Raw genomic sequence first — 14893 nt, forward strand, 5'->3', positions numbered from 1 at the left:
AGTGGAGCCTGCTGGGCTACAGTCCACAGGGTTGCAAAGAGTCAGACACGACTTACTGACTGAGCACCAGCATATGGATCTGATCCCGTCTGCCTTGTCAGTCTGCGGTGAGGATGATTGGAGAGTATTCCTGGAAAGCCCTGTGCACACAGGAAGCACGCAAAGAAGTCCACTTCTGGGCTTCCCTGGTGGTCCAGTGGCTGAGACTCTGAGCTCCCAATGCAGGGGGGCCAGGTTCAATCCCAGGTCAGGGAACTAGATCCCACATGCCTCAATTAAGAGTTTGCATGCTACAACTAAAGATCCTGAGTGCCACAACTGAGATCCAGCACAGCCAGATAAATAAAGTAAATATTTTTAAAAAATCCACTATCACCATTATCACATCTTTGGAAAAGAGAGTGTGAGAGAATTTCCATCAAAAGGTAGTGGGTTGAACACAGGCAGTTGCTGCTGCTGCGTGTCCGACTCTGTGCGACCCCAAAGACGGCAGCCCATCAGGCTCCACCTTCCCTGGGATTCTCCAGGCAAGAACACTGGAGTGCGTTGCCATTTCCTTCTCCAATGTATGAAAGTGAAAAGTGAAAGTGAAGTCGCTCAGTCTTCGACTTAGCGACCCCGTGGACTGCAGCCTACCAGGCTCCTCTGTCCATGGTCCTCTTTTCCCAAACTTCATTAAAATGACAGTAAAGGGATTTTGAAAGTGAGTGAAAGTCGCTCAGTCATGTCTGACTCTTCACAGCCCCATGGACTATTCTCCAGGCCAGAACAAGCCTTTCTCTTTCCAGGAGATGTTCCCAACCCAGGGATCGAATCCAGGTCTCCCACATTGCAGGGGATTCTTTACCAGCTGAGCTATGAGGGACGCTTTATTTTTGGGGCTTCAAAATCACTGCAGATGGTGGCTGCAGCCATGAAATTAAAAGATGCTTGCTCCTTGGAAGAAAAGTTATGACCAGCCTAGACAGCATATTAAAAAGCAGGGACATTGCTTTGCTGACAAAGGTCTGTCTAGTCAAAGCTATGGTTTTTCCAATGGATGAGAGAGTTGGACTATAAAGAAAGCTGAGTGCTGAAGAATTGATGCTTTTGAACTGTGGTGTTGGAGAAGACTCTTGAGAGTCCCTTGGACTGCAAGGAGATCAATCCAGTCCATCCTATAGGAAATCAGTCCTGAATATTCATTGGAAGGACTGATACTGAAGCTGAAACTCCAATCCTTTGGACACCTGACACGAAGAACTGACTCATTGGAAAAGACCCTGATGCTGGGAAAGATTGAAGGTGGGAGAAGAAGGGGACAACAGAGAATAAGATGGTTGGATGGCATCACCGACTCAATGGACATGAGGTTGAGCAAGCCCCACGAGTTGGTGATGGACAGGGAGGCCTGGCGTGCTGCAGTCCATGAATTCGCAAAGAGTCGGATGGGGCTGAGCGACTGAACTGAACTGAACTGAAAGGGGTTTTTCTCAGGCTTCCCACATGGCGCTGGTGGTAAAGAATCCGCCTGCCAGTGCAGGAGATATAAGAGACGTGGGTTTGATCCCTGGGTCTCTAAGATCCCCTGGAGGAGGGCATGGCAACCCACTTCGGTATTCTTGCCTGGAGAATCCCATGGACAGAGGAGCCTGGTGGGCTATAGTTTACAGGTCTGCAAAGAGTTGAACACGACTGAACACACATGCACAAGGAGGTTTTTCAAAAGCACATGAAACTGTCCAAATAAGTGGGAGAGGAGAGAAAAACACAACCTTGGAAACCAGCAAACGGGATGAGTGATGACAGTCCCAGGAGACTAAGCTGGTGGTGGAGAAGCAGAGTCCCCTGCCTCCAGCCCAAACCTCAGTAACGGGCAACCTGGGGCCTCAGGAAGAGGGTGGAGGACAATGAAACATGAGGACTGGTTGAATGTCTGTCTGAGAAGCTGCTAGACACATTCCAGATACCATCTATACTCCCTGTAGCCAAGTGACTGCCCTCCCCACAGCCCACCAAAGGGGGCAGATCAGTTCTCTGGAGAGGGAGAAATAGAAGGTATCTGTCTTGGGGACACCAGGAACAGCAAGAAGACAATATGCAAGTTTCATCCCATAGTTTGAAACCCTCAGCCTCTTCTCAACTAGATCTTTAAAATGACGGTTGTTGTTGTTTAATTGCTAAGTCGTGTCTGACCCTTTTGCAATGCTATGAACTGTAGCCTGCCAGACTCCTCTGTCCATGGGATTTTCCAGGCAAGAATACTGGAGTGAGTTATCATTTCCTCCTCCAGGGGATCTTCCTGACCCAGGGATCAAACCCATGTCTCCTTCATCTCCTGCAATGGCAGGTAGGTTTTTACTGCTGAGCCACCAGGAAAGCCCCAAAATGATAGTAGACAGATCTTTACCCTTCAAACAGAAGACTGTACAAGACTTCTCTGAAGAATTTCACTAGCCCAAGAAAAAAGGCTGAAAGATACACTAGGAGTCACCCAACGGAGCAGCCCAGCCTCACCAGCAAGCTCCTCCTGCAAACACGAAGCTGCCATCAGTTTTTTGGTGCCCATGTGTTAGAGCATCCCAGATGAAGGGACAGTCAATGAATCAGCAGGCATTGGAAGAAAGTCACTAACAAGACAAACATAAATTAAAACAAATAAGTAAGAAATATGCCTATTGGAGATAACAGGGGCCTACATGTGGAGAAGTACCCTCTAGGAAAAGGAACGTGTATGGAAAAAGAATGTGATAAGAAAGAAACATTCAGGAAACAGAACAAGTTCTTGGAAACTTTTTTTTGGAATGATAGTAGTAACTGAAAACTCAATGGAGGATTTATAAGATAAAGCTGAGGTAACTGCTTAGAAAATAAAAAAGACAAGAGAAAGAGATGAAAATTATATAAAAAAAAATCTGAGAATTCCGGTATAGAAATAAGAAAACATCTAGAAAAAGCAGAACAGAGAATACAAAGAAAAAGAAATCATTAAGGACATAATTCAAAAAAATTTCCCAGAATGTAAGGACAGGAATTAAGGACTATGAGGATCCACTCAAGTCTCCAGCACAATGAGTAAAAACAGACCCACACCAAATCCAATCATAAACAGGGAGATAAAGATTAAAAAAACAACCACAACAAAAAAAACACTTTCAGAGAAGCAGGAAGGAGGAAATTTAAAAAAAAAAAAAAAAGGTCACATACAAAGGATCAAGAATAAGAACGACTTTTATCTTCCCAAAAATGAAACTGAATCTCAAAGTTAATGAAGCAATGCCTTAAAAATTTGGAAAGAGAATTATTTCTTGCTTAAAAATGTAAACCCAGTTAAACTATCTCTTGGGATTCCCTTTTGGCTCAGATGGTAAAGAATCTGTCTGTGATACAAGGGACCTGGATTCGATCCCTGGGTTGGGAAGATCTCCTAGAGAAGGAAATGGCAACCCCCTCCAGTGTTCTTGCCCAGAGTATTGTCTATGGACAGAGGAGCCTGAGGTTGCAAAGAGTTGGACATGACTGAGTAACTAACACTTTCACTTCACTTTCACAGTGAGTGAGTGAAGTCTCTCAGTTGTGTCTGACTCTTTGCGACCCCATGGACTGTAGCCTAAACAGGTTCTTCTGTCCATGAATACTGGACAAGAATACTGGAGTGGGTTGCCATTTCCTTCTCCAGGAGATCTTCCCAATCCAGGGATTGAACCCAGGTCTCCTGCATTGTAGGCAGATGCTTTACCATCTGAGCCACCAGGGAAGATCCAAGGGCAGGACTTAGGGAGGGAGAGCCCTGAGGTGAGGTGGAGCTGAGGGTGTATCCGCTACTGGTCACCAGAGGGTATCTATTGACATTGACAAGTTGCTCAGCCTTGCCGACTCTTTGCGACCCTATGGACTGTAACCTACCAGGCTCCTCTGTCCATGGGATTTTCCAGGCAAGAGTATTGGAGAGGGTTGCCATTTCCTTCTCTAGGAAGGTATCCAGGGCAGGTCAAAAGACTCCAGTAGCAATCACTTCCAAAAAGAAGCTATAAATAGGATCTTGAACACATATCTTATATTGTAAGACACATTATAAGATTAACACATTTAGAAGGAGAATTTGTGGTAGAATTAGTGATTAAGTACACAGATACCCAAGTTGGAAAAAAAAAAAAGGCAATTACTAACTCCAGGGGAAAGAATAATTTGTACAGGAAAAGGCATCACAAGACTGTGCAGAGCTCAGCTGTGAATGGCATCTTCACAGTCATGATAATGTCAACTCTGAATATAGCTTTCATCAAAGTCAATATAAAACTACATTGGGAGCTTATGTGATGGGGCATGGTTGCGTGTGTGTTGGGAGGAGGCCGGAGGACAAAGCAAGGGGGTGATTGAGTGAAATGCTCATGTTCCATGATGAAAAGTCAATAAGTAATGCCTAAAACTGAGGGAGAAATTTAAAATATGAGTAATATGTTCAAGTCTCTTAGAGATTACAGTGTTAAACATCCAAAATTCAGTTAAGAGTTGCTAATGGTTATCCCTGGAGAAGGGGAAATTAGAGAAGCAACCAAGGAGTGATGTTTTTCTTAACAAGCCTCGAGGAATTGTCTAAATAATCTTCATCTACACCTTCAATAAAGACGAAAGCTAAAAGTGTGAAAAAGGAGTAAGGAATCCCTTTAGGTGTATAATACTCTGGCAGCATGCAGAACAGTGCATACGAAATGTTACTATTTGTGGGGAAAACTTGGGAAGAGAGAAATGGATGCGTATCTTCAGACATGTGCAGAAAATATCTCTAGGAGAGTATCTAAGAATATCTAATAAACTAGAATAATAACCCCACGGTTATCTCTGGGGAGGCAGACTAGGAGTCTTGAGCACAAGGGTTGAAAGGGAGAATGGTCAGCTTTTGAATTTGAATCCATCATCTCTCCAAAAACAAACAAAAAAAACATTGGGAAATGTAAAAAGTAAATACGATGTCATTTACACATACACGTATATATGACATATTTTAAATGCTGACTTCTCTCAATGTCTCCTCCCCACTGGGGCCTGGCTTCCTCTGGGGAGGGGCTTGTGAATGAATTATGTCTTAGAAATCCCCTCCCTTATTCCCAACTCCCCTGTTACTATTCTCAGCCAGAATGCTCCGCCCTCCCCTTTCCCCTCTTAGTGAGTCATCAAGGCTTTGGTAACTCCCCACCCCTCTTGGACAACCCACCCCATCCATCCTGGCCCTGGTCAGTGCTTTTCTTTTTTTAAAAAGAGTTTTTAATTAAAAAAAAATTTTTTTTTTTGGCCGGGCTGAGCAGCATACAGGATCTCATTTCCCTGGCTAGGGAATCGAACCTGTACTCCCTGCAGTAGAAGCATGGAGTCTTCATCACTGGACCACCAGGGAGGCCCCTGGTTCTTTTCTTTCAACAACTCTGAGAGTTAACTGAGCAGTTACTCCATACCAGGCACCAGCAAATATGCCAGAGATTCCATGATGAGCAGGGAGACAAGCATGGTGTTTGTGGGTTTCATGGAGTTTAGGGGGCCTCGGGAACTTAAGAGTCCACGCAACTCAAGATTCCATGCCACTCTTTTAAACATTTTAAACATTTCGTGTTCAGTGAATGCGTTCTCCACTCCTTCCCAATCCTATCTCTTCACACGCCATCCTGTTTCACAAAGGACTTGAAGAGGAGGACATAGCTACTGACTTAATGCCTTCAACAAAATAGAAAGTTCAGTGTGATCCCAGCCAAGTGACTGGATAGCCTGGGACGGCAACATTCACCAACAGAGTCACAAACCGGGCCCATGCATTCCTTCACAAAAACCAAATTCCCACTTTATAAAGAAAAAAGAAAGATTTTTCCTAAGCTTTTATTTTTTCTTCCTTGATTTTTTTTTTTTTTGGAGATGTTTTTCACTGGAGTCTGTCATCACTCATTTGCCAGAAAGCACCAGGTAAAGCCAAAACAAATGTATACATAGCAGCTATTGATTAACCTTTAATCTAAAAAGAGCTTATCTCTCATGGATCTGTGTGCTTATGGATGGCATTTTTCTCTTCAGGTTTAAAATTTCTAGGTAACTTTATATTTCACTATATAATTGTGTGTTAAAATACAGAGCCTAAGAGGAACAAAATGTATTTGCCCTGGGAGTCCCTGTATGGAGTATAACATTGCCCCATGTACGGGAAGTGGTCTAGGGAGGCAAAAGTTATCACAACACAAAAATATTCTTCAAAGAGTCAAGTATTTGGGAAACCAGATCCCACTAAAGCATCTTTCTCTAGACTGCATCACTGCTGTCCTCTAATTCAAAGGCTTCACCTTGCCAGCTATTGGGTGTCAACATCCATCGTCTCAATACAAACACAAAACAAAACGGCAGCTCTGCAAAACTGCCTGTTTCCTGGAAGGCGCAGTGTCACATGTTGGTGACGTTCGAAAGGCACCAAAAATGTCAGATCACTTCACAACCAAACATTAGGGAGTCATCAGGAAAGATAACCCAACAAGGACTTTGAGAGACTGTGCTAAATACCAAAGAAGTCAAAGCCCTTGGCAACAGTGGTGATTTCTCCAATAAGTCTGTACAAAATTATCTTCTTATCCCATGCTGCAGAAATCAAGCATAGCATGAAGAATGGTGTCTTATGCTCTTTCATGGTTCTGTTCAAAAAAAGTTAAGGAAAAAACACCCAACTCTGTATTAATTTTATACTCTTTCTAAGAATTAGCACATCTAGTTGCAATAACCACAAAATTCCTATTGCATGTAAAATAAATAAGCCTGTGTTCATAATTTCCAATGTCATTTTTTAAGCCCATCAAAGTCTCTTCCCCTTAATCTACATGCCCATTTTAAGTAAATCTTTTATGGAACCAATTATTTTCAGATAGTCATAACCTCCTTCATTTCATGCCATCCAGCTCAGTTAGTATATGAAAAGTTATATAGACAAACGTTAATGGTGATGGTCCCTGGTGATAGAATTATGGGTGCTAGTACATTCTCTTTTTGCTTAATATATGTTTCAATTTTTCTAGAATAGAATATATAAGATAGAAGTTTTTTGTTGCACTTAGTCACTCAATCATGCCCAACTCTTTGCAACCCTTTAGATTGCAGTTCGCCAGGCAATTCTGTCCATAGGATTTTTTTTTTCAGGCAAGAATACTGGAGTGGGTTGCCACTTTCTTCTCCAGGGGATCTTTCCAACCCAGAGATAGAAATCACATCTCCTGTGACTCCTGCATTGCAGGCAGATTCTTTCCTGTGGAGCTATCAGGGAAACCCTAAGTTTCTTAAAGTTACACATATAAATTTTAAGAGCACTATGGCAATGTTCACCTGTCATTCCCTCTTCCCCTTTTCATTCTGGTATTCAGACTAAATGTGCTTAGTAAGAGCCCCCTTAGCTTCCCTGTTGGCTCAGTGGTAAAGAATCTGCCTGCCAATGCTGGAGATGTCAGTTCGATCTCTGGGTCAGGAAGATCCCCTGGAGAAGGAAATGGCAACCCCCTCCAGTGTTCTTGCCTGGGAATCCCATGGACAGAGGAGCCTGGCAAGGTACAGTCCATGGGGTTGCAAAAGGGTCAGACACGACTTAGCAGCTAAACAACAACAAAAGAGCTCCCTCAGCTCCAGAAAAGAACTAGGAATAGTCCAATCCAATCATAAATGTTCCAGTTCTCTTTGCCAATGATTGGTTTAGAGGTGTGCATGTGATCAAGACATAACAGACGTAGGGATGCCTGCTGATGAGTTTCTGGAAAAGTTTTTCTTCTCTCATAAAAACAAGATGTGGGGAAAAAACCTAACCCTTCACTTCCTTCATGCTTTTGGATATTATAACATGAGGATGTGATGTCTGGAGCTATGGTTGCCATCTTGTGATGATGAGGAAGCAGCCAAGAAAATCCCAAGAAAGTCTGTTGTTGAGCTGTTAAAATTGACTGAGCCTGAAATCATCAACATCCAGACTACTTGTTATATGAGGTAATAAATTCCTGTTGTTTAAGCCATTTTTATTGATTGCTATGCTTCTTGTAACCAAAAGCACCCCAAGTTATATGAACACTGTAACTCTGTGATGTTCAGCTTTCCAAAGAGGTGTGTGAACCACCATCGTATACTCTTCCATCAAGAGACACTACAAAGGATTTTTTTTTTTTTTCACAAAAGCACATACCTAACTCCAAGAGTCATCACTTTATACCCTAGGATTATATCTCCCGCAATCTTCTTTGCAAGGCTCCATATTCTGGTCTTTGGACATGATGGTAGTACCCATCTGGAGTGGTCCAGTTTGAATCATACCTGTGTGGCGTGGCTAACCCTGTCAGTAATTTGGGGAACTTCTACCTGAGCCCCTTTACCTTGAGGTGGGGAGTAATATGTCCTAGGTACACCTGGCCTCAGGAGCTTGCAGAACTGGGCTCCTTTCAATTCTCAACAGAACATTCTTGGAGGAAGCTATTCCAGGGTCAAGTGCAGGAGCCAGGCAGTAAACTCAAACACGTGGACCAGGCCAGGGAACTGAAGAACTCATATGTCCTTTTGAGGGGTTGACAGGTGGGATCACATGTTGCCAGATGTTCCAATACTTTCAAAATAACCTAGAAATTGGGCTTTTTGTGTACAAACTCCACATTTTTAAAAGTTGGCAGCTAATTAAAGTATCCTTAAAACTCCATGTGGACCAAAAACCAAACTTATCTGAGGGCTGGATCCAGCCTACCAGCTGCCGGCTCACCACCTCTAGGCTCTTCACACCTAAAAATCACATAACAACTGTGCACAGCTTTAAAACTGCCAAAGCTCTTTCCTGTTGCCCTTTTGCAAGTGTAAGGACAGAAGGACTCCTGTATCTGAAGGCCAGATCCATTTATAGGAGGAGGTATTCCATTTATGGGAGGAGGCATGAGAGAACTTTCTAGAACTATTTCCCATCTTGGTCTGGGTGGTGATTACAACTGTAGGCATGTAAAAATTAATTTTGGACTGGACACTGAATTTGTGTACTTTTTGCATTCTCCTGTATGTATGTTCTACCGCAGTAGAAGTTATTAATGATAGTAATAATAATACTACATAAATGTGGAGGTAATACGCAAAGGTCTTCAGTGTAGGAAAGCCTGTTTTACCATCTGTACAACACGCTGCAAGATGGATTCTCTCACTCCCTTTTCACAGATGAGGAAACTGAGGCTGTAGAGGAAAAGACATTTGCACAGGATCCCACAGGATGTGACAGCTGGCTGCAAATTCAGATTTGGTTGGCTCAGCGCCAGGGCCATTCCCCACCCGCTTCCCTTCCAAGGTGACAGCAGCCTGCCATCTTCCAGATGGCTGGTCCACCCAGGCCTTGGGCAACCAGGGGTCAGCGAGCCCATGCCTGTATTTGCCCAAGCTATCTCCCCTCCCTCCTCTCCCGGGCTGCACACACATCTGTTCTGCTTGTTTTTTACCTTTTTCAGTCACAGCCCTTCTGTTACCCAGCTCCGCCTGCCAAACCCCACATTCTTGGCGAGAACTGCAGGCAGGCAGGACAGGAGGGGCCTGGTGAGTGACTATAAGCAGCCCAGGTGGGCTCCCTGGAGGAGGAGGAGCTCTGTGCCTCTGCAGGCGGCTTACCTTGCAGCATGCTCCGGTAGGCCGTGTCGGCGATGGCGTAGATGTGGGGTGGCATCTCGTGCCGCTTCTTGCCCTTGTACATCTCAATTATCTTCTCTGAGTAGATGGGCAGCTGCTTGTAGGGGTTCACCACCACGCAGAAGAGGCCCGAGTACGTCTACGAAAGAGAGAACCGAGCTTACTTCAGGAACCCGGCAGGGACAGAGCTCTGACATCCAGTCTGTGACCACCCACCACAGCTTGCATGGTCTGAGCGCCACTGTGTGCATTTTCTCACTTCATTCTCATAGGAGCAGCTTTGAATATATGCACTCAGAGTCCCATTTTAGAGATGGGGAAACTGAGGCTTGGGGCTTCACAGATGGCGCCAGTGGTAAAGAATCCAATACAGGAGACACAGAAGACACCAGTTCAATCCCAGGTCAGAAAGATTCCCTGGAGGAGGAAACGGCAACCCACTCCAGTATTCTTGCCTGGAGAATCCCATGGGCAGAGGAGTCTGGTGGGCTACAGTCCATGTGGTCACAAAGAGACATGACTGAGCAGCTGAGCACACGCACAAACTAAGGCTCAGTGTCCCGGTGGGAATCTCTGGCATCATTGACTCCACGTACAGGGGAGAGGAGCAAAGAGTGAGCTTGGATTTCTAGGACACTGTTTATAACTGTGGTTTTAAATAGTGCTGGGTTCAGACCCTTAGGCCACTCCCAACCACTGTCACTTCATCTCCCTGAGCCTCACAGGCTTAAATAACACCTACACTTTCTTGAGCACCTACTATGCACCAGCCACTAAGCTAAGTACTTCACAGGCATCTTCTTTAATCCTCTCATTCAGCCTCCTACAGGGATACTATAATTTCCCCATGGCCCATTTGACAGATGAGGAAACTGAGGCTCAGTGAAGTTCTCACCAAGTCACGCAGCTGCTGGGAAATTGAGAACTAAAATCAGGACTTCACCCAGAGCTCATACTCTCCTCGACCATGAAAAAGGACAGAGTCCCTCATCTGTAAAGTGGGGATAAACACAACTGTCTTTAAATAGGAATGGTACTTAACACATTACAACACATTACATTCATGGATGAACCCTGAAAACATTACACTGAATGAAAGAAGTCAGACACAGAAGGTCATGTATCACACGGTTCCGCTTATCTGAAATGTCCAGAACAGGCAAATCCATAGAGACAGAAAATAGGTCTCTGGTTTCCAGGGAGTGGAGAGACGGGGGAATGGGAGTGACTGCTAGTTGGAATGGGTTTCTTTGGGGGTCTATAAGAATGTTCTGGAACTAGATAGCAGTTGGGAGTAAGACTACTCTGCGAATGTATTAATGCCACTTGTTTCCTTCAAACTGATTAATATCGTGAATTGGTTATACTGGATTTTATCACAATTAAAAAAGATTGGCAGTTCCTGGGGGTCCAGTGGCTAGGACCTTCCACTGCTGGGGGCCTGGATTTAATCCCTGGTCCAGGAATTAAAATCCAGCAAACTGCACAGCAAGGCCAAAAAAATTAATTAGTTTTAAAAAAAAATCATCCTACCCTACCAAGTGCAGAGGAACGTCTGAAAATGATCAGAACAAGGAAGGGGCATGAAGATGCTCGCACGCCCCGCCGTTATGTGGGCGGGGGAGGCGTGCTCCTGGTATACTGCTGTTCTTTACTGTACTCTGGCCTTTCCCACGCGCTGAGCTCAGAGCCCAGGAGACAGGCGCCAACCTGTCCCAGAGGAACTGCTTTCCCAAACGATAACATCAGTGCTGCCCAAGGCTTTGGTGGGCGAGACGAAGCATGTCTTCCCTCCAACTCCCCCAAGATGTGACTGAAGGAGGAGGAGCAGAAAGTCCATCCCTGGATCACACTCACAGCCCGGCAAACACCAGGGAGGTTCAGCGCCTCGATCAAAGCCACCCAGCACTGAGCCCCACTCGGCCCATGTGAGGCGTGGGCACTGTCCATCAGCTGTGGGCCTATTCCTGTCCTACAGAAACAACGGGTCATCCGTTCATTCAGTCGCTCATTCATTCATGCATTCCACGTGTGAGGCTCTGGGGTTATAGTGCAAGACAAAATACACAGGGACCTGCCCACAAAGGGCTTTCAGTCACGGCAGCAGCTGGTTGGTGAGTGAGGGACTCCCTCCAGGGCCCCATCTGCTAAGGCGCGATGATGATGAGAGTTGATCTGGGGTGAGGGGAAAATGCTCTTTCTGAAAAGGAACAGGACTGGGGGTGGGGGAGGTGAGAGGGAGGCAGTAATCTCCCAGGTTCCCACAAGTCCTATCTAAACATCCATCAGCCACTTATCAAGCACCGACTGTATACCAGGCCTGTGTTAGATGCTGGAAACAAATAAATCGATGATCATTCCTGCTCTCAAAAAGCCCCCTTCAAAAAGGAGACGAGGACGTTCAAAATAACATCATAAGAACAATCCCTGTGGATTATGGGAGCAAGGAAGAGAGGGCCCCAGCCCACGAGGAGGGGGCAGTGCTCAGAGAAACTTCAGCAGGGGGTACTCCCTGCACTGAGACTTAAGAGATAAGGTGCTAACAAGTTCAGGGACACAGTAGGTGCTCACTAAATGCCTGCTAAATGAATGCCTGAGGGGTCAGGTAATTATAAAGCTTCCCTGGAGCAGGGGCAGCGCAGCCTTCATCTCTGTGACCTAGGGCCTGGCACTGGGCTGCACACAGCAGGTGCTCAGTAGACATTCGTTGAACACGTGGTAAAGCTGTTCCAGCTGTGTGTTTCCTGTTCCTCTGCGTCCTGGTCCGCAGCTCAGGGCCTCCATGGAGTAAGAGCCCAAGAATGATTGGTCGTTTGAATGAAGGTCAACCATGCCTTTCCTCCTCTTTAGGCCTGAACTCCACCTCCAGCTCTTCCCAGGCTGTGCCCACTGCCACTGTCCTTTTTAGAATGCGTCATTTACAACCCAAATCACTCCCTCCAGGGAATTAGGGCCAGTAAAGCGTAGTGGTTAAGAGTACAGAATTGACTACTGAGGACTTATTTGTAACTCTCATTCTGCTACTTCTTGGCTGTGTGACCCTGTGTAAGTTTCTTTTTCTCTCTGAGCCTCGATTATCCTCATCTGCAAAATGGGCAGGTGTAATTGTCACTCTTTCATCAGTTCGCTGTGAGATAGCTCTCGGGGAGCATTTAGCACAGTGCCTGGTGTGTAACAAGGACTCGATAACTATTAGTGACCATCCAGTGCTCCCTTTGTTTCATGATGATCAAAACTTTGCCACCTTGGAAACTTCACACGTAATGTTCCCTCTCCTTGGAACACATCCCCCTGAGCTTCTCAGAGCCATTTGCATTTGCTCTTTCAGGGCTCAGTCTAAATGTCACCGCTTAGACTGTGAGCTGCACACTATCATATCTCCAGCCCTCAGCACAGGGCCAGGCACTTGGCAGATACCCAATAAATATTTGCTGAATAAAAAAATGAAAGAAGGAGCGGGGAAGAGAGGGAGGGTGGGAGAAGAAGAGAGGGATGGAGGAAGGAAGGAAGAGAGGCAGGGGTGGCTTTCCCAATTCCATCATCAGCTTCTGAAGGAGAAATATCACCTTCCCTCTGTTTGCCTAGGGCACAGCCTGGTGCGATGTACACAGCAAGCACTTAATCCATGCTTCCAAGAAGATCTGAATCTCTGTCCAGTTCAGCACATCTTTCCAGGGCACCATTTCCCAACAGGAAGGACTGGGTAGATGGCAGCACACCCCACACAGAGGCTCTGCTTCAGAATCTAGGGGTTCAGCCTCCACTGTTCCAGCCTGGTTGCTCTCACCTGACGCAGCCCTCCTGTGCTTGGATGTGTTTCTGCCGCCCCATCCCCACGAGCCCCTTCTGAGCTGGTCAAGTTCAGAGGTTTTCAATTTTCCCTGCCTCCCATGTCCCAGCGGCCTCTCAGGGCCCTGTGCCACCAGCAGGTCCCAGCTGCAGGCCTAGGGTTTCCCTCTTGTGACCGTATTAGGAAGCGACTTCACTTTTTCCCTAACGCTTTATATGGTCAGCCATGGAGCCCTGAGCTCCCAAGGCCTCCGGCAGAAATGAGGAACAGTGGGGGAAGGTGGAAGAGAAGCAGGCTTTAAGTCACAGAGGCCCGGGCGGAACCTCGGACTTGCCCTCCCAACTTGTGTGACCTGAACCTCGTCCTTCCCATCTATAAAACGGTGGACAGGTTGCAGTGCAGTGTCATGGCTTTCTGAACATCCTAGAGACAGACCTGGCTCACCAAGAATGTGATCTGCTACAGCTTTGATGTTAATGGCAAAAAAAAAAAAAAAGAAAGAAACAACCTAAATATCCACCAGTGGGAGACCAGTTCAATAATTATGGCACACTGCCCTTAAGCAGCAGCTGCAGCCCTTAAAAAGGATACATACATATACAAATTTACATATAGGGGATTCCCCAGTGGTCCAGTGGTTAGGACTCCATGCTTCTACTGCAGAGAGCTCAGGTTTGATCCCTGGATGGGGAACTAAGATCTGGCAAGCTGGGCAGTGCAGCCAATACATACACACACACACATTTTGGGCTCCCCAGGTGGTTCAGTGGTAAAGAATCTGCCTGCCAATGCCGGAGACATAAGAGATATGGGTTCGATCCTCCTGGCTTGGGAAGACTCCCAGGAGGAGGAAATGGCAACCCACTCCAGTATTCTTGCCATGGACAGAGGAGCCTGGCAGGCTACTGTCCATGGGGTCACAAAGAGTCGTACACGACTGAGAACGAACACACGCATATATATATACATATATATATACACATACACATGTATTGGCCTCTATATGTATAAAATATTAGGGCTTCCCGGGTGGCACTACTGGCAAAGAACCTGTCTGCCAATGCAGGAGACACAGGAGACATGGGTATAAAATATTGCTGGAAGACTTATAAGGAACTGGTGACCATGGTTTCCATAAGGAGGGGAACCAGAAGATGAGGAAATGGGGATAAAAGGAAAAGTTCTAAAATACCCTTATATACTATTCAATATTTTATTTAATATTTGCATGTGTTATCTATTCAAAAAATGTTTTAACTCTGAGTGAATAGATAGTTATGAACATACACAAGAAAAAGCCACAAATAAATAAGAAATTTCCCATTTTCACCTCCCCCAGCCACTGGCAATACCATTCTATTCTGATTCTCTGAGTCTGACTGTTTTAGATTCTCCTGTGAATGGAATCCTGCAGGATTTGCCCCTCTCTGACTGGCTATTTTCACTCAGCATAATGTCCTCCAGGTTCAACCA

At 45.5% G+C, this 14893-nt stretch overlaps 1 protein-coding gene across 3 annotated transcripts in view; it reads right to left on the reverse strand.

Moving 5' to 3' along the window:
* The window catches only part of MYH11 (myosin heavy chain 11), a 127914-nt gene that overhangs the window by 90999 nt on the left and 22022 nt on the right, over positions 1–14893 (reverse strand). For all 3 annotated transcript variants that reach the window (XM_061401201.1, XM_061401200.1, XM_061401203.1), the window contains exon 3: positions 9613–9769. In XM_061401201.1, the coding sequence (XP_061257185.1) occupies positions 9613–9769 (157 nt within the window). The remainder of the gene's footprint in view (positions 1–9612; positions 9770–14893) is intronic.

This window comes from Bos javanicus, chromosome 25 (genome assembly GCF_032452875.1).
Source record: "Bos javanicus breed banteng chromosome 25, ARS-OSU_banteng_1.0, whole genome shotgun sequence".
NCBI classification, from domain to species: domain Eukaryota; kingdom Metazoa; phylum Chordata; class Mammalia; order Artiodactyla; family Bovidae; genus Bos; species Bos javanicus.